Genomic DNA, 26,565 nt, shown 5'->3' on the forward strand with positions numbered 1-26,565 from the left:
ATCTCACACTCTCATGAAACTAGATGTAACACAACTGGTTTGCTTATTGAACCAACAGTTAACACATCGACGTTTGGATCTTTTTCATTCTCTAGAATCTCCACATTACAGTGGAACAATCTGCAAAGAAATTATCCTGATACTAACCTCACAAACTGTAAATTAAGCACAATCAAATCCCTAGCTACAAGTTTCTACATGAGTCAATACATCAACTAGCTTTCCTCTTCATTATTTTGTCTCATTACTTTTTTCTATTTGACTATATGGTACTGAATTTTCATTTATACTAATTATAATCAATAATGCTTTTTCATTTTAATCTTTGTAAATATACAGTATTTACTGACATATGAAAATATTTCACATTTTTCTTGGTGGCTTTCTCCTTTGTTTAGCCTTGGCTATCGGGAAAGTCTCCTTCCTAATTGCTAATTTATTCTTTTAGTAATGTAAATTGTCATTTCTTAGGTAAATAAATGTTTACTTACTTACTTTACTTACTTACTTACATATCACTGAAGACACAGTTTTTTTTTTGCTATCCTTGCCAACGCATCACATTGCTTAAAAGAAGACAATGTTTAAGATTAGCCTCCAAACATCCGGATCCATTGATTAAAGGCCAGCTGTACCTTTTATTTCATAGTCTGTTTTCCGAACAAGGTACCAACAATTTTTTCATAACCTTTCATAAGTCATTCTTGGGTAATGTTTAAGCTATTTAAAAGTTAAGGTAGAGACAGTAATCAAACTAATATTACCCTCAAAATTCATGACTTGCTTATTGGAAGTGAGAAGCATGCATGCCCATGAGTGAGTGTAAGAAATCCTATCTAATCTTAGAAAATCACTTTGAGAACCCCAAATGTTTTGATTAGCCAACCGTTTTATACAACATCAGGAATTTACACAACTGTTACCCATTGTTGTTTTTTTACCTCAAGACTATTTTAAGACACTAAATGATCTTTAGGAAAATCTATATTATAATACCTGTATAAGTCTGTCTATCACACAAAATGGTACTGCAAGCAGCAAATGCACATAATACGGTATAAAAAGCCCAGACAGACCCATCAATTTTCCACGGGTCACTAACTAGTTGTATGCTATAATATGCCGTTTTGATAAAAAAATTTGTAACAAGCTTTCTAACCACCTTGTGTACAGACCTATTTTTACTCTGGCTTATGGTAATGTTACTGAAACCTAAACAATGAAGACTGGTATAATTGTATCTTAACAATAGTAATTATTCTTTGTCGTGTTGTTCTTTCCAGACATGTATATAAAAAGCGTTATTTTGGATGGTTTTAAATCATATGCACAGCGTACTGAAGTTAATGGTTTTGATCCTTTATTCAATGCAATCACTGGATTAAATGGGAGTGGAAAATCAAATATTCTTGACAGTATCTGTTTCTTGCTTGGTATCACTAACTTGTCTCATGTAAGTTTAAAGTTGTTTGACCAGGGCTGGTGAGAATTTTTTCACTAACTTATTTAGTTAAGAATTTGTTTGTTTTTTAGGTTCGAGCTACTAATCTGCAGGAGCTTATCTATAAAAGTGGGCAAGCTGGTGTGACTAAGGCTACTGTGACAATTACTTTTGATAATACAGATAAAAAGCAAAGCCCTATTGGATATGAAACATTTGATGAAATAACTATATCTAGACAGGTATGTGATTGTTGACAACAATGCCCAAGGAGATTAAAAAATAAAAAATAAAAAAGTTTTGCTCCTATATAGTAGCTATTTCTCACTGGTTATGTTCTGTTTATCAGAATTTGTGCATAGTGTTAAGGTGTTTGTTTTGTTCACAATGTTGTGTTTGTAGTTTTCATAATCAAATTAGAAACAAACCATTTTATGAAAAGAAGCTCTGATAAATTTTAAAAAGTTGGAATCTACCACAGTTTTTAACAATTGAAATGCTATTAGTACAGAGATCATGTAAACAATACTATTGTTGTTTGTATCATAACAACTATTTTTGTGTTATGTACGAACTAACATGTATTAAAATGACATCTTATTTTGTTAGATTGTTTTGGGTGGCAGAAATAAATACCTTATTAATGGATGTAATGCAAATAACACCCGTGTCCAAGATTTGTTTCGGTCTGTTCAGTTGAACGTTAATAATCCTCATTTCTTGATTATGCAGGTTTGTTTTGTTTGTAAGATTTTTCTATGACAATCACTAATTTTTTCTTGTATGTGAAATATACCCAGCTGATTCTTTTTGCACTATCTTGGTAAACTCTCTGCGTCCATCACTAGCATATTGCTGCACATAGTAAAGTGTAGTGGGTTCGCCTCTGTGGCTCCCACTTCTGGGGACCACTGCCAGGTAGTAATTGCGATGCGCAATAGAGTAGTTCTTCATCAATGTAAAATATACCTGTTGACATCATTCATCTATTGAAAAACTTTTATTATCAGAGTATACACTTTGATGTGTCAGCTAAAATAAAAGCCTAATGAATGGAAATGAAATATTTCACTATGTATCTCTGTCTTAATTTGTGTCAATGAAAAAAAAGATTTACAATATCACCATCAAGCTCGAAAGAAGGATGCAAAATTGAATAATGGCTTTTCACACTTCTTTTGAGTTTAGAACTGAGTGCTATCTTTATCAGACAATTCCTTTTGTACAATTGGACTTTCAGTTTCATGAACTTTACACTTTGTAAATAATTTTTTTAACTTGTTTTTTCTTTTTATATCTGCAACACACTAAGTTATTCGAACAGCACACATTTTTCTTCCTTTAACAATTTTCCACACAGAAAACTAAAAACCTGGGATTTTTGAAAGTTATTTTTGTATATATATACCCAAGTGATTCATCGTATAGTATTTTCACTTTTGAAATGCATCAGCAAAATAATTGACTTTAAATAAAGGTGGTCACACATGTTAAACTTTTACCTGCTTTTTTTAGGGTCGTATTACAAAGGTGCTCAACATGAAACCACCCGAGGTAATGTTGAAATTGATTCGGGCCTTGCTAAAAATGGTTGATCCACTAGGAAATTAATTGTAAAATCTGCCTAAAGATCGATTTCCATAGAGCATCATTTTGCGCTGATGCAATAAAATTGCTCAAGTGATTTTCTTGTGCATGCCTAATAAAAAAATGCTGCTGGCTCAGAAATTTTTGTGTTCTAGCCATAGGAAAAATCTTAAAAGTAAAGTTGAGTAAATTTAACTTTGCGGGGGAGCTTTTAAACGACAGTCTATCAGATCAATTGACAAAAAATATGATCACATCACCCTTCACATAGCTTGCAGCATTCAAAAACTGAATTACTTTCTATGGAAATCACACACGAGATAAATTCACTGTCCCAAAAATCTCTGTCACATTATACACTAAGGAGTAAAATCTGCTTTTGAAACAATTTCAATTTTCTTACAAGTGATGTGCTAATATTTAGGGACTGTGTCAAAATGTTTGTACGTTTTTTCCATATCATTATATAAACGCTACAAACTATTTTGTCAAACAAAGGTCTTATGAAGTATTTCGCTTTAAATAGAATTTTTAAAAGGTTCATACAAACTTTTTAAAAAAAATAGTGCAAACTTAAAAGAAGTTTTTTATACATATAAAAAGCATTAAGAATAAACAAAGTATATTACTATGCAAGGTTTCTTAAAATAAAACGAACTATAAAAGTACTGGCATAATTAAACAAAGTATGGTATATGCAATTTTTCTAAAAGTTTTAACAAATTTGTTTCGATGGTTTTTAAATAAATTATGCTGTTGTTTTAAACTTCAAACAATCGCGCTTCGATGCTTTTGAATAGTGTTGTTTAAACTTTTTGATGCTTTTAGAACAAAATATACCATTGTTTATGCTTTATATAATGGCATTTGAAGGTTAAAGAACAAAATAAGGCGCTGTATAAACTTCATATAATCACACTCTTGAAACATACAGTGTTGTTTTAAAGTTAATCGAATGTGTTTCAATGCTTTTGGAACAAAATGCAGTGTTTAAACTTCATACAATCAGCTCTTAAAACAAACATTTTATTTGGTGGTCACCTTGACTGACGAGAAAAAATGTCCTATAAGTTAACTTTTTTGGCAATCAAAAAAGATTCTTTAATTGAACTTTGAAACTACTTATGGGACAAAAAATGTATGAAACATATATGAAATTCCATGCAAAAAAGCGCACCCATATTTTGCGAATAATATAATCTAAATACTTTATTAAAGATTTGGATCTACATTTTTTTTTAAAATATCAACATACAAGGGTTAGTTTGCCATAATTTGGTAATGTTTATTATTTGATAATATCAACTTTTTATCAGGGATCCGTAATAAATAAAAGTAATATTTCTTTATGAAAAACATTTTAAAAAAAATGTTTAAATGATATATAAGATTTAATAAATTGATACAAAGTTTTTGATACGATTATACAAATTATGTACGAACATTTTGGGGCGGTCCCTTGCGAGTTGCAAACACAATGTCAAACATGAAATTGAATTAATAAGTTTTTTTACTTCTTCAGATTCTTTCAATGATTGAAGAAGCAGCTGGGACAAGAATGTACGAAAGCAAAAAACAACAAGCAATCAAAACTATGGAGAAAAAACAAAGCAAGTTGAATGAAATCGAATCGGTATGGAGGTTAACATAATCGAAATTAGCATAGAAAACCAATATATTAAGCCAACTGATTTTACAACCGAAATGCTTGTAAAAATCATGTTCTCACAAGGATCATTTTGTTTGTTGTTATTTAAGGCCTGCAGATTTCGATTCAGCTTTCTTTTTTTCTCTGCCGGTACTTCAACATAGAACCTTCGCAACGCTTCTTTTAATTTCTCCAATATAATGGTTGAAAAATCTATAGGGATATTTTCTCTTTGCAGCCCACTTCTGAAATTTTAGCAAACCCCAGCTTGTACATTTTTGGTGTTCTTTGATTTACAATTTTGTCTCATTCGCTCTCTTTAAGATTAAATTCTTGACTTAAGACAATACTCCAAATCCACAAACTTTTTTTCCATCTTTTACGCTTTGTTTTTCTTGTTCGTTATTTGTTTATATTTTTGTTCTACAACTTAATTGAGCGCTGCTTTCGAAAGAAGTTCAATATTCGATCACAGAAGTCAATGCATTGCTAAGCGGGTTGGTAAATGGTATTTTGGCTTGTGAAATGCACGATAATATATATTTCCATATTGCAAGCGAGCGGTGAATGATATTTTGGCCAAGCAACTTCTCATTTATGCCTGGGAAATGAGTGTTATTGGGTAGATAATGCTTGTTAAATTAGTAATGACAGGGAAAAAACAACAATGATGATCTTTGTTTCCTGAAACAGCTATCTTTGTAACAATAATAATCACATCTTTTTAACTTCTAGGTACTTCACGAAGAAATCACACCCACCATAAAAAAGTTGAAAGAGGTATGAAATTTTTTTCTGTCAGCTGAGATTTTTTAAAACAGTTACATTCTTTATAAAGGTATTCATTCTCCATTCCTGAAATTGAAGGGTGAAGTCAAATTCAGGAAGAACAGGACATTAATTGCCTTTTTCTTTAGTTGTAATAACAAGATAAGAAACTAATATTGATGATGTAGATATTATATGCAAGAAGTTGTATTTCATTACCAAGAGAGAAGATAGTACAATAATTTATCACGCCCCCCTGTTTAACACTGTTAGATGCCCCTTAAAATTTGAAATATTTAATTAACAGCTATGATTTTTTGAAGCATTAAGGTAAGGGCAGCGGTTTAAAAGATTACATTTGTTAATATTAATTACTGAAATTCTGTTATGCTGAAATTATGTTATCAGGAGCGTTCATCTTATTTGGAATATCAGAAAATTATGCGAGAGATTGAACATCTTACTCGGTTGTGTGTTGCTTATGAATTTGTAAAAGCACAGGTAAATATAATTTTATTAAACCTAAGTTGCACTAGCACCCAATCTCATTTAGCCGACTTGTTACAACTTTGTTATATTGAATTTGTTTTTGTTTTTATTCACTTTAGTTTTAAAGTTTATTGTCAATGAGTTAATTCTTTTTTTTTTGCAGGACATCAAGCAGAAATCGAGTTCAGAGTTGGAAACAATGACCAACACTATTAATGTTTTAAAAGAGAGAAGTGTGGAAGTACGATTTTATCAAATTCATTATGATTTCACTGTATTTATCATAGTAAAGTTTATCACTTGCTGAATATTTTTAAAGATATATATCTTCAGCAAACGACATTCTTCTTATATATTTTTTAGATTGATCAGGAGATTGCTGTGATAGATGCAGAAATTGTTAAACTGCAAAAACAAAAGGATGCTGTATGTTGCCTTATCAGCCAGCATTTTACCCCTTAAAAATCAAGAGTTTTGTGAATTTATATTGTCAAGTTTAAATTAGCTGTTTACGATATGAAATTTGTGAACTAAAATACATCCCTTGCATACCAGAGATTGCAATTCAACCTCAGTTCAGTGGATTTACAACAGACTCCTGTTAGCCTGCTCAATGCTATAAAATTCATATTATAAGTCTCCAAAGTCCCGCCAATTTTATATAATGATTTTAAACTTTGTTGTGCACTTGCATTTGATTTAAAACCCACAAACATTTTCCGAAGAAAACGTCAATTTACTGCCAAAATATTTATATGTTCACATTTCTTTTTTGCAGTGCTTCGATGAAAAATATCCCCTAATGTTGTTTTAAATTGCGAATGTTGTAATACTAACCTTAGAATTTTCTCTTATACTGTGCTTGTGTAGAGGTGTATGGTTGGGAAAATATAGAAAAGTACTGAAAAATTATTTGTTCATTTGCAGGAGTCTGGAAATGTGTTAAAAGAGTTGGAAAAAAAATTGGATGAAGTTTCAAAGGTTCTTGTTTCTTTTTGTTTTTCATTTTTTTATTATGCTACTGGCAAAATAAGGTTTCTGAAGTTTCATTTTACAAATTTATAGATTGAGGTGAAAGCTTCATCTGATTTAAAGCATGCAAAAGATACACTAAATGCTGAAAAGAAAAAGAAAAAGTCACTGGAAAAGAACATTACTGATGTATGACTGTTTGTTCTACCTTATTACCCTAATGGCAGTTTTGATATGAAAAGATTTCCCTTTGACAAGCAGGTGCTCAAACCATCAAAGTTTTCTTGTGATTTTAATGAAAGTCAAATTCATGAAAACTACGCTTCGGTTTCCTTAATTATTACCAACGATTGTATGGCCAGTTACATACATTTATGAGACAAAATAAGACAAGGCGAGACAAATGAAGAGGCTAATGTTTAAATTCAATATTATTATTATTATTATTTTTTATCTACTTAAGCTTCTTTTGTAATATAATATAAAATGTCATTTAGAATAATTCTCAAATGGAAGCAAAGGGAAAGTCTTCTAATAAACTTAAAAACAACTTGGAAGTGCTAGAAGAAAAAAGTAAAACTGATGCCGAATTAGTTACTGATGCACAAAATCATTATCATGCTGTGTCAGCAGGTTTATCAAGTAATGACGATGGAGAAGACAAAACATTAGCTGACCAAATGATGGGTATGATTTTTGCTGACCTTAAAAAAATAAATCCATCTCAGCGAGGATCTTCTTATAATGTATTTTATTTAGACTGTAAAAATGCTGCAAGTAAAGCTGAGACGGAAGTAAAGCAAGCGCAGATAAAGTAGGACTTATTTTTCGGAATAAATTTGTCTTGATTTTCGTCTTGTTTGTTTGCAAACCATGTTTTTTTTTTAATTTTCTTGCCCAGGTTTGGAATTTAAATTTCAAAATTAAGTATAAAACAAGAAATAAATAAGTATATAGTTATAGTTCTAATAATTGCTGGATTTTAAAAATAACTTATTTTATCATTTTGTTTAGGCTTAAGCATGAGGAAAGTGAACTAAAGCGAAAGCAAGCTGATTTAAAATCAACCGCCAAAAATTATGAGAAAGACACGGCTGCGTTTGACGCATTAGAAAAAGAAAGAAATAAGCTACAGGCATGTTCCTTCTGTATGCAAAAATAGTTTTATATGTAGCAGCATGTTAAGTAAGCAGGTATTTAAAGGATTTTTTTTTGTAGAGTCAACTGGAGAAGTTAAATTATGAAGAAGGGAAAGAAGAACAGCTTGTAGCTTCTAGGTTTGTTTATTGGTCATAGCAACGTACATGTATGTCACGTGTATGTCACACGCAATAGCGAAGTGCAGTATATGTATATCACATGTGATAGGGGAGTGATGTATATGTATGTCTTACACAATAGGGAAGTGACATATATGTAATTCACAGTTTCTCTCTGAATACGTTTATGAGATTTTTTTGATTTGCCCAAAGTTACTGGATAAATAGTAGAAAGTTGCATTTTCGGATTTTTGAATTTTTTTTATAAAAATCGGAAATCTTTTTCCAAAAATAGGTTTTTGTGTTCCTGGGCCTGGGCTTGCATGCAAGGTAGTCCTGTTGCTATACAACCACCCAAAATTACAGTTTTTTTTATATCTTTATATCTGATCTTATATTATATCTGATGGTTTAGACTAGGTGACAGAACTTGAAACTCTAAAGGAAACCTTGCCTCTAAACCCCTTATTGGCTACATGGCTGACATTTTATTTAAACTAGTCGATGGCCCGTGTAAGAATCCACGGGTCCGCTTATCCTTTTTATACCACTTAAGTGTGTCTCGCTATATGCGGTACCATTTTGCGAGACAGACAGACGCACACAGGTATTATAATATAGATAATTATCCTTAGGCTGTAGAAAGACATTTTTACTATTCTATTCCTATTTATTCACTTCTTTATAAAATCCTTGTTTGTTTTTTAGGCGACAGCTCCAAACAGAAGTTACGAATCTTGAAAACAATGTGGAGACATTAGAAGCAAGGCAAGTAATTCATAATGGATTACAATAACACTGACAATTGCAAAAGCAGTTTATATGTAACCCATTAACATTTGAATTACTATACTTCTCATAATAATAATTAAGTTTACATGTGTACATAACCGACAACAAGGCTACATCATAGAAACGAGACAGAGTAAACATACATATCAGAAAAGTGGCACATAACGTTGTCTAATAACTGACTAGACTTTTGGTTTTAGATTATGCTTAAATGATATATTGGTAATATAAATATATTTTAGGTTTCCGAATTTACAGTTTCAGTATGAAGATCCTGAACCTCGTTTTGACAGACGGAAGGTAAAAACATTTGAATTTCTTAGACAAGAAGAACACTAAGCCTATGATGTGAAATGTATTTTTTATTTCAGGTGAAAGGTTTAGTGTGTAATCTAATTAAAGTAAAAGACATCGAATATGCAACAGGTGTGCAAGTTGCTGCAGGTGCCAAGGTGAAATTATTTTTATTTTTTGTTGCCTCACATGCTCATAATTATTGAAATTATTAATAACAGTTTTTATATATTTTAGTATTTACTGCATCTCGGATTAATTAAAATCATTAGCCTGTTTTTTAGGGGTAATTTACGTCACCACTCAGATTTTGCTGAGGCAAATGCTGACTTGTTTACAATAGCTTCTGACTTGCTTCAGCAACCTTTTGCCAACATGCTTGCAGCACACTCTAAATTTGTTAAAGTTCACTTTCAATTTTGTTTAATATACTTTTCTGTCATCTTCATTCGATGATTTTTATAGGCGATATTCCTCTTTCTAATCTTTCTAACCTTTTTATTTTTCCTACAATAATGGTCTTTACTCAAGCAAGCTTACATTTGGTGGTTTACAGTAACTTATTCAAAGGACCACAACCTTTTAATTTGGAATCATCATCATCATCATCATTCTCGGCTTAACGTCCGTTTTCCATGCCAGCATGGGTTGGACAGGGATTTGCCCCAGGAACTATCAAGTCCCATTGTTTCTTTTTATAGCTATATAATGTTGTGGTTGACACAGAGAGAACTGGTAAACAGCTTTTGGAGAGAGGTCAATTGAAAAGAAAAGTAACATTGATACCTTTGAACAAGATTGCTCACAGATCGATCAGTCAAGATGTTATCAATAAAGCAAAATCTGTTGTATGCATGTCTTCGTTTTCGTTTCATTGCTTCTACATGCTTCTACATACAGAAATTTGGAATACCGTAATGATCTGAACAAGCGCCCTGGGCACTTATAAAATTTATGGATTTTTTGCATGGGCACTTAATCGACGAGAGCGCTTAAAAAAAAGCTGTCCGCTTATAAATTTTTCCTAATTTTGTACAAATTTAATACAACGTTAATTTTCAAAATTTTTTTTCCTGAAAAATGAAACTGAACAATATATGTAACAAAATAATAAACTTTAGTCTTTATAGGGTTCTCAATATAAGAAAGTAAGATTTTTAAATAAGCACCGAGTTTCTCAAGGTAGTTTTCGACTAAGCGCCCCCTTTTATCAGGGGGGCGCTTTTTTTTTTTTGGGGAGGGGCGCTTAATAAGTGCTGGGCGCTTATTGAACTTTGAGGAAATTACCTGGGCGCTTATTCGAGGGGGGCGCTTAAAAAAAGCTGGGCGCTTAATCGGATCATTACAGTATTTTACTTGTACCTACTGTCACGTTTTTTAATCAAACCAATATTAACTATTAATTATTAAAATTAACTTAAAACATATATTTATTTACATTTACAATATTGTGAATGTCTTCCTGTTGAAAGTGAACCGAAGCTTTTTTGATTATCTTATTACATGCCCATAATTAATGCGAACAAAAATTAACGCAAATTTCGAATTTTGATTACAAAAGGTTGTAATTAACGAGAATTGATGAATTTCAAATTTTCAGATGATATTTAATTAAAGCAAATTTTTTAAACACAAGGTAGACACTTTTTACAGGTTTAAACTGAGAGAATAAAGCATAGAAACTTTTGTGATTTGTCATTCTAAGGAGAAGATTAAAGAGCTTAAAAATGTCAATATGTTTATTCTCTTTCTATTTCTATTGATCCAAACTATATATCCAGGAGTTATTTTGCAGGCGTTAGAAAAATATTTTTAAGAATTAAGGTTAACTGAGGATTTTTTAGCGTCAGACATTAATTAACGGAGGGGTAATTACGCAACGAATAAATTAACAGACTTTTAATTAACGCAAATTTTGAAAATTCGCGTTATTTACTTGCTTCGTTATTTTCATGTAATAAGGTTTCGGATACGCAAGCATTTTTTTGAGTAACGACTTTTTGTTTTGTTTTCTAGATATGTTCATTTAAGTTTTTTGCATTGATGATTTTTGTTTTATAATATGCGTAAAAATATACTTCAAAGAAATCCAAATTCCACATTATTCGTCATGCATCATTTTAAACACATTTATATTTAGGTTGGCAAAGAAAATGTACACACAGCTTTATCTCTAGTTGGGTACGACAATGAAGTTGAATCCGCAATGAGATTCGTATTTGGTTCTGCTTTTGTGGCAAAAACTCTAGATTGTGCTAAAAAGGTTTGCATGATGCCTATTTGTTTGCTATACAGAATGAAACAAATGTCGGAATTCCAAAAACAAACTAATTTATTTGAAACCTTGCTAGTACAGGTAAGGTCCTATATGTGTCTGTCTGTCCGTTACAGCTTTTCTCAGAATTGGATCATTAGATTTCTTTGATTTTTCGCACAATGACAAGGAACAATTGACCCTCGAATAGACAATTTTCTGATAAATAATTTTTTTACGCCTCTAAAATGGCAGATATATGTGCAAAAGCAAAAACATGGTCTAAAATATGGTTTGTAGGACATTTTTTAGGATTGAATCATTAGCTTTTTCTGATATTTTTTACAAAGTTAGGTAACAGTTGACCCTCAAATGTGACGAAGTCAGTTTTTTAAGAATTATTTTTCGTGGGTAAAATGAGTCTGAAAGGTTAAAAAAACAACCAGATTTTCGAACTTTTTTGAGGATTGGATTGTTAGTTTTTCCCGATGTTTTAAATTCAGGTAGGTCCATTAAAGTTTCGCTTGTTATATCATTATAAAGAAAAACAACTATTAATTATAAGAACTGATTATTAGCAACCATAAGATGAACTGTTAACTGGTAAAGTTTTTCTGGTAAAGAAAAACAAACTCCACTAGTGAATAAAGGGCCACCCTTTATTCACTAGTGGAGTTTGTTTTTCTTTTAATTATTTTTTTTGTTCGTTTATTTAAGGTTGCTTTTGATCCTCAAGTAAAAACAAAAACAGTGACGATGGAGGGTGATGTGTTTGATCCTGCAGGAACGTTATCTGGTGGTAAGTTTTGTTGGTATGAAAGCTTTGTTTAATCACAAATAATTCTTACTTCTCTCCTGCTTAGTGGCTTATTCCACATCTAAAAGTGACTGGTCATTTGTAACTGACTACTACTAAAAACTACTTGAATATAGGTGCACGTGCTAGTCAAACATCAATCTTGGTGAAGCTTCAAGAACTGCAAGATGCATCAGCACAACTTCATTTAAAGAAAACTGAATTTGCAAAAGTTGATCACGAGTTAAAAGGAATTAAGAGTGTGGCTGATAGGTTGGAATTTCTTTTTATCTTAATACAAGAATGATTATACACTAAACATCCTTATGTTGTAATACTGTTAAACTGAAAATTTGCTTTTAAAAACAAATCTTTGTGTATATTTTTTTTATTGGCAGTATTGATGTTTAGTTCTGTGTTGTTGACAGTATTGGTGTGTAATTTGATGTTGTTCACAGTATTGGTGTGTAGTTCGATTTTGTTGACTGTATTGGTGTACAGTTTTGTGTTGTTGACAGTATTAGTGTTTACAAATGTAAATCAAGAGGTTCTGTGTAGTTGCATATTGTAATAATCTTCTTGTTCAGATACAACCAGCTGTCAACTCAGCTGGATATGAAATCTCGGGAAGTAGAACTTGTTCAAGAACGTCTCAAACAAAGTACCCATCATCTTAAAGTTGAAGAATTAAAATCACATGAAAACTCAATAGGTATTAAATTACACTTTACATTACAACACTAAGTTGTTTATCATGTCAAATACAGCAACTCTTTTTTTACCTTCTCTGATAGACTGTTATACTGAAGCTATCATCTTCTAATAATAGTAAGGGGTAGGCCTTGAAATCATCTCTGAAAAATAACCCCAGGGGCTTAGTCAAATATCTATGGTAATGAAATAAATTTACAAAATGATTTTGGTCTTGTACAACTAAGCGATATGGTAAGGAGACATCAGGGGTATATCATATATTTAAATAATGATAGATGTTTGTTATTTCCTCTCTTTCTTTTTTTAGTTGAGCAGAAAGAAATCATCAAGCAAGCTAATGAAACAAAGAAGAATGCAACTTCAAAATGTAAAGACTTAGAGTTGAAGATGAAGGTGAGTATGGTTATTCTGTTAGTAATGAAGATTTTAAAAAGGGTGACCAGCGATGTGGGAAACCTAGAGGGACCGGTAAACTCTGGGCTTTTGAAAATTGGGTCAAAAAGTCAGGAAAATATGTTGTATAAACCTCAGGTGTCGGCTATTTGAGTGTAAAGAAATATAAAGCCTTAAAAATGTTTTTTGTAACAAAGAGTTTTTGTGAAAAAAATACGTTTCAATGTTACACAACCACAAGAAATTGCAAAAGTTCGACGTTTCAAGAAGTTTTCGAAAGGTTCGATAAGGTTCGATATACCTTAATTTGCTTCCGCGTTGGTCATTTGCTTTTTCAGCCCTTTTTAAAACTCATTTACACTTACATATACACAAAGAACCAGGCATCCGAAATAGTTTAATTCACAACGCTTTGTTCATGTTTTTAAAAATCGACTGACTGATTCGAAAAAGTTCGAATGGTCGAATTCTAGTGGAAAAGTTCGATTTTTAGACAAAAAATCACCGAAAGGAAATGGCAAATTTGTTCGATCTACCAAGGTGTTTTATTTTCCCAAAAATACGTGTTAACTGTATTACAATTTCTTATTGATCATACTCAACGGGTAGTATTTTGTTGATGTAGGTTTTTCCAAGACCCTTTCTTTTATTACGTTATTCTTTATCTCAGGAAAAAGCGGCTTACAGAGAAAAAGAACTTAAAAATGCTGAGTCGGCTTTAACGAAAGCAAAACAGAAAGCCGAAATGTCTTTAAAAGAATTCAAAAGTAAACAGCAGGTAAATATGTTTGTTTTGTTTAGAAGTGTGATTCCAAATACCTTCCAAATACATAAATAACCTCGTCTTCGATTTTAGCATCTGGAAATAAGGATGAGAGTGATATCGCTTTGTCTGGACTATTATGCTAATGCTATAAATCAGCCTGTTCTTTTGTAGAATCCTAGCTTTACACTCTCTAAGGAAATATCTAGAATTTCAAAAATATTGTCAAAAAGGAAAAGTCTAGAAAATTATGAATTCTTTCAGAAAAATCAATTTAATATGTCCAGGATTTTAGGTTAAACTGGTCATTCAGAGCTATTTATTATTATTTGACTGCGATACAAATCTGGGGAAAAAATAACACGGATTAGGTTCCTAAATTACTCAGGAAAATAACTGTCCATGAGTATAGTGTTTTTGCGGCCGATATCTGTTCTGTGAAATACTTAGTCTTGTCATTGGCTAATCACATATTAAAGAAAATGTGTTTGCCAGGCCTGAAAAAATAAAACATTTCCAGAAGTTCGGATAATTAGCAATGTCATATTTGGTTATTTTGTCATTCGCCAAAATTGTAATAGGGATTTCACTTGTGTATGCCTGTGCTTGAATAACCTTGTAATATGGTGAAATTGTTGTGAAAAACCTTTTTTCTGTTTTACAAAACTTGAACAAAGACTGTTCTGTAACCACACTGTTTATTAGTGTGATATTACAGAAGGTTTATTTACAGTAAATTCTAAATCATGATAGAACGTGATATGCTTGATGTTCGTTGATTCATTGATTAATAATTATCGTTTTGTAGGAGCTTGAAGAACTTCATCTTGAGGTTGAAGTATTGACAGGTGAAATAAAAGCTTTAGAAGATCAGGTATACCCTATTTTAGATGCTTGTACAATCAGTAGAATCAAACTGTAACAACATGACTTTATATTTTCCTTTTATGTAGATTAAAGCCATCGATGAAGGTATGAAACCTATGGAAGAGGAGATCACTTCGTTGAGTGAAGTAGCTGCTACGAAGAAGGTGCGTGCTCAATATATGTGATATAAACATGCTTGAAGTAACGTGTTCTGACAAAGAGGAGAGCAAAAAAAGGTTTCGAATTTTAACAGTGGAGAAGGCTGCAAGAACAATTGTTAACATTTGATCATAAAGTCTGGTTATTCATGTTATATGTATTTCTCTCTTACCTTGTCTCGGAAATTTTCGGTTCGATCAATAAATTTGCTAACAAGAAGTGTTGATTCAACTGTCTTAATGGTAGTTAATACCCGCGAAATGTAAAGTTTTCAACCCGCGAAATCACCTACCCATAAAAATTAGTACAATTAAGGTAATTTTGGTGATGAGAAAACGCAGGGTTTTTTCTTTCGTAATAACTAGCATTGTATCTAGTATTTGTAGCATACAATGTTTTAGTTTTTTTTAAAATATATTGGCATTTGTCTTCAGGCAGCCGTGAAAGACGCAGAAGAAAAATTAGCCAATCAAAAGGAAGCATTACGATTGTGTAGTGAGGTACAACTTATTTTTCCTGACAGTAGAAATAAATCATTTTTATGACCAGTCGGTTGCCTGTGGATAAATCACGGGTTCGACCGTCCTTTATATGCCGCATTTCGTGTCTCGCTACTTGCGGTACCATTTTGCGCAGAGACAGACAGACGACGGCTGTTGTTATAGAGAAGGGTCGCGTTTAGCCTTAGTCCTTATAGATTTTATAAAAACTTTATATTACCAAGTAGATAACTTGTGTTAGCTAAGCGTGAAATGTGGATATTTCCTTTGAACTTCTATGTAATGTTCTTAATTTTTGTCCTTAGGTGTCATTTTGTTGTTATGAAACATTTTATATTTCAAGAAGCCCAACAGATTTTGTAATCTTTAGTGTTGACTTTCGAATCAACTAACATGTGATATTTCTCAGTCCTTTAACATGAATCTTTCTCAATCTTTCTGATTTTAATAAAAACATTAAATCAGAAAATATTTGAAAAGTTACCTTGTCTGTTGTAACTTCCAGTTTTTAAGACAAGCTTGTGTTATTTTGGTTATGTGAGTCAAACAAATCAGTTCCAACTTGGTTGAGACACGCCAAGATTGTGCATCTTTCTTATGATTTGCCACCATTTTTCATAGAACATTACCACAAAATCGAAAGAAAAAGGCCAACTACTCAAAGAAGCGTCAAATGGTCAGTTAAAGTTCAAAGAGTTGGAACATAAAATCACCAAGATAAACAAAGATAGTCATGATGCTGCTCAAAGGGTATGTTCTTAAGCTGATTTTACACTATTAAAGTTTATTGTATGACGATGATTTTACACTATTTAAATTGTCTTGGCTAACTTTACACTACTCAGATTTATTGTCTTGAGCTGTTTTTATGCTGGTCGAAACAACGGTCGAACTGATTTAGCACTATTTAGATTTTTCGCTCACAAGCCTTTTAATTCAACCGCATTCTCTTCGCAATACCATTCTTCATGCAAATAATCATTCTGTGTTTATTATTACATGAGTTCCTGCATATTAACTGATATTTAAATTGTATTGCTTCAGGTGGAGCTCATGTTGGATAAATATGAGTGGATTCGTAACGAGCAGCAGTACTTTGGGCAGGCCAACACAGCTTACGATTTCAAAGCAAACGACCCAAAGGAAGCGTCGAAACGATTGAACCGATTGAATGAATCGAAAGACAAACTTGGTAAAAATGTCAACATGAGAGCGATGAACATGCTGGGAAAAGCAGAAGAAAAGGTATGTAGACGGGGGTTATTGTATATCATAAAAGGTGTTACTTACTTCTTAGTCTTTTAATGACTACCCCCGTCTTGCGCTTGATGGTTACAGCCAGTGTCGATCCACTTTTTCGCATACCGTAAGGCGTCGAAAAACACATCAAACCTTTTCAATTGCTATTTTGTTTTATTTAAGTATAATGATTTGATGAAAAAGAAACGTATTGTTGAAAATGATAAAGAGAAGATAGAAGATGTCATCAGAGAGTTGGACGAGAAGAAGAACGAAGCATTGAGACAAGCCTGGGTGAAAGTAAATAAGGTAAATATGTTGACTTGATTTTTTTGTACCCTGATGGTTTCAAAGAGCGCCTGTAAAACTCAGGAAAATAGATTTAGTCCTGGAACATCTGTAAAAACAACCATTGCTCATTGAAATCCTGAAAAAACTTTTTAATGATTATCCTGGAAAAAAGACCTTTTAAACGATTAAATGGGAGTTTTTTAGTACTGGCGATTACAATTACTCTTTTAATTTTTGACTCATTTTGTTACAACCTGAATCAGCTGGTAATGCAATTAGTTTGTAACATTTTAGACTATCTTTGAAAGTGGCAAAATCGACTGAAATTTTTACTCAAATTTGTCTAACAGTCATGTTAACTCATGAAATTTTGTCCAAACTTGCCTGCCAACTCTGAAATCGCAGCAAAGGATACAAGTGTGATTGTGTGACGGAAAAAGGACTTTGCTTTTAAACATATTTGATAACCTTTGTATGTCGCGTCGTTCTTCAAAATTAATACCCGCAGAATGTGATGTTTCAACCCGCGAAATTAAGTACTCGCGAAAATTGTCCAACAATATTAATCCCAATCCGTTAAACTTGATAACGTGTTTTTCAATGTTTTTAAGGATTTTGGAAGTATATTTTCGACTTTGCTGCCTGGTTCCAACGCTAAACTGTCTCCTCCGGAAGGTCAAGGAGTCTTGGATGGTTTGGAAGTAAAAGTGGCGTTTGGAAACGTGTGGAAAGAAAGTCTCACTGAACTGAGCGGAGGGCAAAGGTTTGTTTTAATGCTTTTTGCCAGCCAATCATAATGTTCAAATTTATTTCGCCACCCAATCATAATGTTCAAATTCGAAAAAAGGATAACCACTTACAATATATAGTTCATGCGCTATTTGCAGTACTCTTTTTGTGCGTTTAGATCATTAGTTGCACTGTCACTGATCCTTTCCATGTTACTGTTCAAACCTGCACCTATCTATATATTGGATGAAGTAGACGCAGCACTTGATTTATCGCACACGCAAAATATCGGTCAAATGTTACGACAACATTTTCAACACTCGCAATTCATCGTCGTGTCGTTAAAAGATGGAATGTTCAACAATGCAAACGTCTTATTCAAAACGAAATTCGTTGATGGTGTTTCGACCGTTGCGCGTTTCGTTCAAAACCAAGCGCATAGAGATGCGCCAAAACAACCTTTGCTGTCGGAAAACAAGAAGCGACGAAAGTAACGGTAGCCGAATGTTAATTGAAGCAATTCATGGACAGTCATTAAATGGTATATCATAAACTATTTGTTAATGAACCTACCCACTATAGTTTTAAAATTAATTTTGAAATAAGGGACCAAAATAATTTTCTTTTTCAAAATCTGATATGTAAAAAATTATGCACTTAATTGGGTGAAACTGCGTTGATGACGTCATAAAAATATAACTTAATATGTAAATTAAAGCAGATTTTACTCAACGCAGGCACCCATTTCTACAAGTTCTAATGGTTTTCATATTTTTTTTATATGGTATCTTGAGATCTACAATCCTGAATATTTAAGATAAAGGCAGTTATTCATTATTTTTAAAACACGGTCAAAAGCTTTGCTACCCCACGCAACGTGAAATCCACGAACGATCCACGAGACTTCCTGAGTTTCAATATTTATCTATTAGACACCTGCATGCCAAATTTTTAGGTCCCATACCTTTTAGAGGCTTTGATATTGGCCATTATTCGAAACTACCTCTAAAAATCTCCATGAAATCCTTATAATGGGGAAAATTTAATAACTCCTGTTAGAATTATTCTTAAAACTTACAACACAACTTGGTTTTATTAAGAAGAAGAATTGTGCATAATTTGGACACGTGATTAATCCGATTTTGTCGGATTTTACCCGAAAATCCGCAAAAACCAGATTTTCGTGCGATTTTTGCAATTTTTATGCGATCCACCTAAAAACCGGAAAATATGTTAAATAACTTTTATTTAGCTTTCAGAAACTTCAAGCAGAATGTAAAAATTCGCTCTAGAACTAAAGTAATTGAATTTTAAGGAGATAGTGGCATTTTTAACAGATTTCAAGCTTCTGATGACGTCACAGAAAATGTGCTGACGCAAGCAAATATTTATCGCTACCATTTTTTTTCTGTTATGACGTACTATAACTGTGCCAAGTTTGATTCAATTTGAACAACCCTATGAAAAGTTATTGAAAGGCGGCGGATTGCGCCCCCCGGTCATAGTATGAAAAAACCCCGGACCGAATAGGGTTAAGGCATGTGCTAGTCTGTTGTTTGTTCTTATAAAAAAATGTTAGTTAACTAAGCTAGCTGTTGAATTACTCGACCTCTATAAGCTCATATTCTTTACGAAGTATCTTAACCTATAAGTGAGAATAAAGCTACGTACTTTTTACAAGCAACCTAGGTAATGAAAGTCTGGACTCAAACTAAGCTAAGAATTATTTTGCCAATTGCTTCACAAACTCCAGACCGTACGATCATTACTTAAACAATTTTTGTCATTTGGCAGAGTTCCCAAGTTTAATGGTGGCAAAAAGTCTTCTCAAAATCAGCATATATCATTTAGAAAAAGTTTTTTGTGTGTATTAAGTTTACTGACGCAACACAATCTCGTTTCCAGGACTTTGGTTTTTGTAGTGGGGCGTTGGTCAAAGCAAAAAACCTTTGGTTGAGGTTGTCCAGAGGATTTACTGCTTGTTTAATTAGTTTCACGATACTGTTTAAAAACAAAAATTTAACTTCAAACACGGCGTATCCGTTAGATTGAAATAAGCGAGTAAAAAAAATATATTTTGGAGCAGATGTTATGTGAAAAAAAAAACTAGCCAAACGCGAAAAGTTGCATGCGTTGATCTTCCTGTGACGTTGAGTAACAACATGTACTTTCGCAACACGATGTTTGATATGAAACAACTGGCAGTCAACCAGTAAAATACGAATCCTAAAACTGATGGCTACATTTTTACCAATTCCTGCTTCACCCAAGAGATAGGAAAAGGCGGATGTTAGGACAGATCCCGTTAGCACTTTACCATTCCACGTCAAATTATGGATCATCCCCGTTAAATCAACGATAGAAGAGTCCATAAAATCCGTTAGCACTTTACCACTTTACGTCAAATAAGCGGGCATGCTCTATAATATCTGTCCAAAACCCCCCTCCCCGGCCGTGTCCCCCTGGCCCCCTCCCCACCCTCCCCTGTCGTGTCCCCCAATTATAGTGATATGTGTGTCTATCTTTACCAGAAACAAGTAAAGATGATTGCAATGTTGCAAGGTTTAGCGCCACATAATGTCATAACTGAAGAATCGATTTTGATGATTATTTTGAGATTGTTTGAGACCATTTGATCTGACAAAGGCATCACCATTCCAACCATAATCCTTCAATTCATCACAAAGTCTTGCGGGCAACCATGTCTTATATTTATTTCCCATTCTATCTTGAACCTCCGCATACATAGATTTTTCAGAAAGAGCACCAGGTCTTGATATTTCCATCTCTTTCACATATTTAACAAGGTAAATATCGTTTTTAGGCAGCTCTCTCCACTTTATGATTGGAGTAACTTGTTCTATGTTTTGTTCAAATTCTTCAACTGTTGGAAAAGCCATTGTGTTTATATTCACGATTACATCTCTTTATACCACTTTATAGATTCTATCGGAAAGCAGTTTTTGTTATCTACCATCTGTCAATCAAACGCTTATAACAATAGGATTTTACATATTTTACATACCAGAAAGTTGTTTACATAAGAAAAAAGTTAAAACGAAAGTAGCCGTTGCTAAGGATATTTGGTATGTAAGGAATGCATTGTTTCTCTATTGTTATTCTGGCTTGATTGACATTTAATTGACGTCAATCTTTATCTAAACAAATACCATATGAAATAACCCGTTGTCATAACAATCACAAGAGCGATCTTCTCATCTTCGTGTGTAGGAGGAGTATCTTTGTGGTAAGGTGCAGTAATGTGTTTATCTGTAGTATCCACGTGGTGTACGGTGATGTGTTTATCAGGATGATCGGGTGTTACAGGCTTCTTTTTAGTTATCTTATGTGATTCGGTAACATTGACCTTTCGATTGATACCAATGGTAAGATCTTCACCCGATATCAAAATCTTGTTGTTGTAACCTACCACCCCTGTCTTAATTCTGAGATTCATGTCACTAGGTAACATATAAATACCTTGTCCAACCGAATAATCAACCTTACTTGAAGCGTAGTTTAACGTATCCTGATAACGTTTAATGTCCTCCTGAATATCAACCCTACGGTTAACAATGTCTTCAAGGTTATTCATAAAAACTCTTTGGGCGGTCAGAGCACTTGAATCATTACCAAGGATGGAGGAGCGTGCCGAGGCCTGAGAACTAAGAACAAGATAGGCATAGGCCCTAACACTGCTTGAGATCTTCACAAGGCCCGTTTTTGTAAATCCATCGGATTTTTCCACAATCCACCGCGTCATGGAGTCGTTAGTGAAATAACTCAACCCGGGAGTTGGATAGTCCTTACGTCTTTTTTGATATGAAGTGAAAAAGTACTGACCTCTGTATTTCATGGGGTTGGAATCAACATCATACTCACCACAGATTTTTAGAAATTCCTCATTTGAATAAGGATTATCATATTGATTAAAACTATCCTCAAAGGGTAGAGGTGTCTGTAGGCGCTTAATGATTCGTCTAATGTGATAATACACATGAAAACGATATATTGACCTGACCATAGATCTACCATCCTTCAGGTGTTCCGAACTTACCCCACAGGCACTTGAAGCGCACCAAGTGGCGAAATTTAGCTGGGTTTGCCATAATCTAAAAGGTTGCTCATTCCAAATTCTCATACGTTGCGCGTTATGACTAAGTTCATAATTGGTAAAAATATTAGGAAAGGAAGCGGGGAAAGAGCCACTTTCAGACACAATAATGGCCTGTTTGTACAGATCCCTAGCGCCCAATATTTGAAGATCCAGCCCTCCATTTGGCTTATATGCCGCATTCGGGTTATATCTGAAAATGTCATCCATTCTTTGATTTAAATATATTCACAATCTCTAATATAATAATGTATATCACAATAAAGGACGTAAATAGCGAGAAGAAAATCTATTTGTATCAACCGATAGACAACTCACATGGTACAAAGGAGGTTGCGATCGTGGAGACGTTTTCGGATAATGTCACATATGTAGCTACAGCTCCAATAGATATACCCTTGGCTGACGGAGTTACCACGGTTAGGTTACAACAGGGTCAGCACTACACGGGGAGGGAGTTGAATTCAATCGTGAGAGGTGATGTAAAATCAACACAACTAGCTAGAAACTCTAAGTTGAGTAAAATATTCAATCTAGGGGGTATAACGGAACTACATTTTAATCTTAATGAATTGGATAACTCGTTAAATCTTAAAGATGGTGAATATAGCAACAACCTGATGACATATCATATATCCGAGTATGGTGGTGATTTTACATATATTGAACCGAAAAATCCGCAATATAAGAAACTAAAGAAAGGTTTACTTCAATCACTTACCATGAGAGTCACAGGTCAGGATGGTAAGGTGCTATGGGGTGGTATGAAGACAACAGTTACCCTACACATAAGAGATACGGCGGACAGATGATAACGTAGCATTAACCGAATTAAAGTAAAATAAAATAAAAGTAATATGGAATAGCATGGAATACGGGAAAAAGTTAAACCCAGAGCGTTCACTTAGAACCGCACATGGCGTAAAAGGAACGCATCAAAAAGTAATTGTAACTCACAACCCAAGTGAGATTGATCAGAACCAGTTACTCCTGATTAGGTTCCCTAATTTAGGTAACGATGATGTCATTGTTCCCGGTACTTCGAAAATAAGTTTCGACATTGATCTCGAGTCAAAAGCTGACACGAAGAGAACATTGGTCTCTAACATAGGGAGGGCAATTGTTAAAAAGTTGGCCATCAAGTTCGAGGGTACCGAGATTCTGAGCATTGATGACTTTGATCTTTTCGGGTGCTACAGAGATTTATGGTTAACCAAGTCTGAAAAAAGAAATGCAATAAGACAAGGTATCATCTTTGATGAAGGGTGCACGGAAAATTGCATGAAACTGAGAGTTGGAGCCGCGGATAAAGATACATCGGAGGTAGCGGACAAAGCAATCTATGATGCATACAAAAACAAGTTCACCATACCACTAGATTTTGAAATGTTGGATAGCACGATTCCTTATTATCAGGCCGGATTAGGTAATAGGCTGTGTTATGAGATAACATTCAACAATTATGACAGGGTAGTATTATCAACACCTACCAAACCTTCGGGTTCCGCCACGGCACCGGCGCCGGATGCTAAATACAAAATCTCCAACATATCTCTCGAATATGAGATTGTGACACAACCGACACTCGCCAGATTCATTTCAAATGAATACCAAAACATGGCCGTACTCTATGACAGATTCTTGAGACATAGACAAATTAGGGTGGATAAGTCAGACACAACGTGGAATTGGTCGTTCAATACACCGTGCAAGTCTCTGAAGGGTATATTGGTTCTGTTTGAGGAAGAGAAAGCTTACAAACGAAATACAGGTAGGTTCTACAATCCTAAGATCAAAAAGGTATCCGCCATAGTTGAGGGTAAGCCTAACCAACTTTTCGCTCAGGGGATGCAACCGTTTGAGCATTATGGTGAAATATGCAAGTATTTCGCGGAGGGCAAACAAAGGGATGGTAACGCCGGTGAAATACAGAAACATCTGCAACTACATGATGTGAAGGTCGCGGACTACCTAACCACGAAATATGCTCTATGGCTGGATTTCAGAACCATAGATGAAAACTCACTGCACGGGACCGGCCGACGGATTAAAAATGCGAGCGAGGGGATCACACTGCAAGTTGAAAAGACGGCCGAAACCGCGGGATCCTTAAACGCCTACATATATCTAATCATGGATGCTCAATTAAATATTCAAAACGGTGAAATTATGGATGTACTATATTAAGATGGACTACATGAAAGATCCTCACACGGCATTATTCGTCGGTCCCACGGGCTGCGGAAAATCCAGACGCGTTGTAACATTACTAGAGAGTGAATACTTTGATCACTTTGATTTCATTGTGATTATATGTCCAACATTAAGATGGAATAAGACATATATGTGTCGAAAATGGTTTTGGAGAGACAGATATGTGATTCTAATTGAGCCCAGAGGTATGTTATATGAATGGATTCAAAAGATGACGGATTTCTGTGCCGGGTACAAAACATTATTCCTGATCGACGACATCATCGCGGATGAGAAACTGGACAAAAAGAGGCAACCGCTTCTGGAGCTGGCCATCAGCGGTCGGCATCGAAACCACACCATGTGGCTACTCACACAATCATACACCGCGATACCGAAGAACTTACGAAGGCAGGCAAAAATGTTATATGTGTGGTATCCGAAGGACAGACATGATCTCGCAACCATCCACGAAGAGAATGATGTCATTGAATCATCGGAGATTCAGAAGGTTAAGGAAAGGCTAAAAGATGGAAAATATACACATTTAGTCATGAGGATGGAACATCCAAGAACTCACGTGATTTGCTAGATTGGACGTTTTTTGTTACAAGACTCTTGTAACAAAAAGTAACAGATCTATAGACTCCTATAAGACTATCCTATAATACTCCTATAGACTACTATAGGACCATGATAGAATATATCAATTTCATAATACTAGTACTAATACTAGTAGTAGTACTTAGTTTTTGCTTTTTTTGTGTTAAAAAATACCTATCGCTATTGAAAATGGCTGAAACTGCAATTGACAACTTAATTTTTATTCAGGGTCCTACACCCGATGATGGCAAGAGGCAAAAATTGCTCGAGTGTGTGTTAACCGGAAATAGCAAGCTATACCTGGGTAAAATGTGTACGGACGAGCAAATTCAAAAGCTCAAAGATGAAGAGGTAAAGAAACTCTTTAGTATCTATGAAGCTAAACTATCAGGTCAAATGGTGAAGTCTTTGGGGCAATCAATCATTCACATGTATTCCATGGGGGCCTGTACAGTCTTAGGAATAAACAATCAAGATGCATTGAGAGATGACCTGGAGAATGACCCATTCCTAAACTCCGCCCTTCAAAGGTTCACGTGCGATTTGTATTATAGATTCGGCTCATTCTTATCACCAATCAGTGTGGGTCTAATTACAGGTAGGCATTATATCCCTGGAAGAAATTTAAACGCAAATAATAATATAGATATAGATAATAAAGATGTCAGAGGAACAGACTCCTATTCAGGTGACAACGAAGAACCCTAAAAAGGTTGAATCTGGTAAGAGGTTGGCGGAATACAACCGTAAAAAGAGGGAGGAATATAAAAAATGGCTCATAGCACAGAATCAAGCACAGCCTACGCCTCAAGCACAAACACAGCCCGAAGATTCAAATGATATTGTAATAGATGTGGATTCTATGACCGAAGGCCCTAAACCAGATGGAGGGCCCATGAACTACACAATAATGGGTGGTGGTGTGATAGTTATGCTACTAATTGGAGCGTTGGTGGTCTATAAAAATGAGGACAAAAATATTAAGGTGAAGGGTACCCCACCACCCTCCGATCCTAAAAAAACCGTGAGAATAAGTAAACTTGAAATGGAATAAAGGGATAATATCGCGATATTATAATCTCGAAGTATATAAACATGGATAAGAAAAGTATAGTCAACGATATTTATAAGGCATCGGTCGTATGCGTTTTCGCTGTAGGCTATTCAATGCTCGGGAAAAAGGTATTAAAAATGACGCCACCCTCAATTCAGAAGTTTGACCTGGAAGATACCGGAAAGCTTGTAGCCATAGTCGCCGCAAGTGAAATGACAAGAGAATATCTGGTTAAGCAGAAAATTATACCCGAAACTATAAATATATAATGTTGCGAATACTGGAATGGTTGGTCTGGGTTTTATATCGACGTAAGAAAGTTGAGAGTATTTTACCCAAGGTGGAATACACGGAGGTGGATACGGATGTCATAGACTCCGAAGCTATCGTATTAAAATAACGCCACTAAAATATACTACTACAGTATATGAAACATGGCTTCAATTGCAATGATGTTGGGAGGTGCCTTCGCGAACGCTTTGGCTTTCACCGGATCAAGCTACCTCTTTTCAAGTTTATCCAAGGATAGGATAGATAAGGAACGGAAGCGGCATGATCTAGCCATAGAACAACTGCAGAAGGCTCAGGTTATATGGCAACGTAAAAGACAGGAGAGGGTTGACTTTATCAATAAGCAGCTCAGACT

General features: G+C 34.2%; 1 protein-coding gene across 1 annotated transcript; it reads left to right on the forward strand.

Moving 5' to 3' along the window:
• Positions 1–710: 710 nt before the first annotated feature.
• On the forward strand, positions 711–18,781 carry LOC130629554 (structural maintenance of chromosomes protein 2-like). Its single transcript, XM_057442810.1, has 33 exons — positions 711–1,453; positions 1,534–1,683; positions 2,051–2,173; positions 2,957–2,995; positions 4,551–4,661; positions 5,412–5,456; positions 5,853–5,945; positions 6,097–6,174; positions 6,297–6,359; positions 6,861–6,914; positions 6,999–7,094; positions 7,403–7,592; positions 7,665–7,719; positions 7,920–8,040; positions 8,124–8,182; positions 8,873–8,932; positions 9,199–9,256; positions 9,328–9,408; positions 9,952–10,098; positions 11,391–11,513; positions 12,222–12,303; positions 12,438–12,573; positions 12,888–13,012; positions 13,322–13,407; positions 14,078–14,185; positions 14,979–15,044; positions 15,124–15,201; positions 15,631–15,696; positions 16,318–16,446; positions 16,741–16,941; positions 17,119–17,244; positions 17,838–17,989; positions 18,134–18,781. The coding sequence occupies exons 1-33, from the start codon at positions 1,286–1,288 to the stop codon at positions 18,447–18,449; spliced, it is 3,585 nt and encodes a 1,194-aa protein (XP_057298793.1). The 5' UTR covers positions 711–1,285; the 3' UTR covers positions 18,450–18,781.
• The last annotated feature ends 7,784 nt before the right edge of the window (positions 18,782–26,565 follow it).

Source organism: Hydractinia symbiolongicarpus, chromosome 2 (genome assembly GCF_029227915.1).
Source record: "Hydractinia symbiolongicarpus strain clone_291-10 chromosome 2, HSymV2.1, whole genome shotgun sequence".
NCBI classification, from domain to species: domain Eukaryota; kingdom Metazoa; phylum Cnidaria; class Hydrozoa; order Anthoathecata; family Hydractiniidae; genus Hydractinia; species Hydractinia symbiolongicarpus.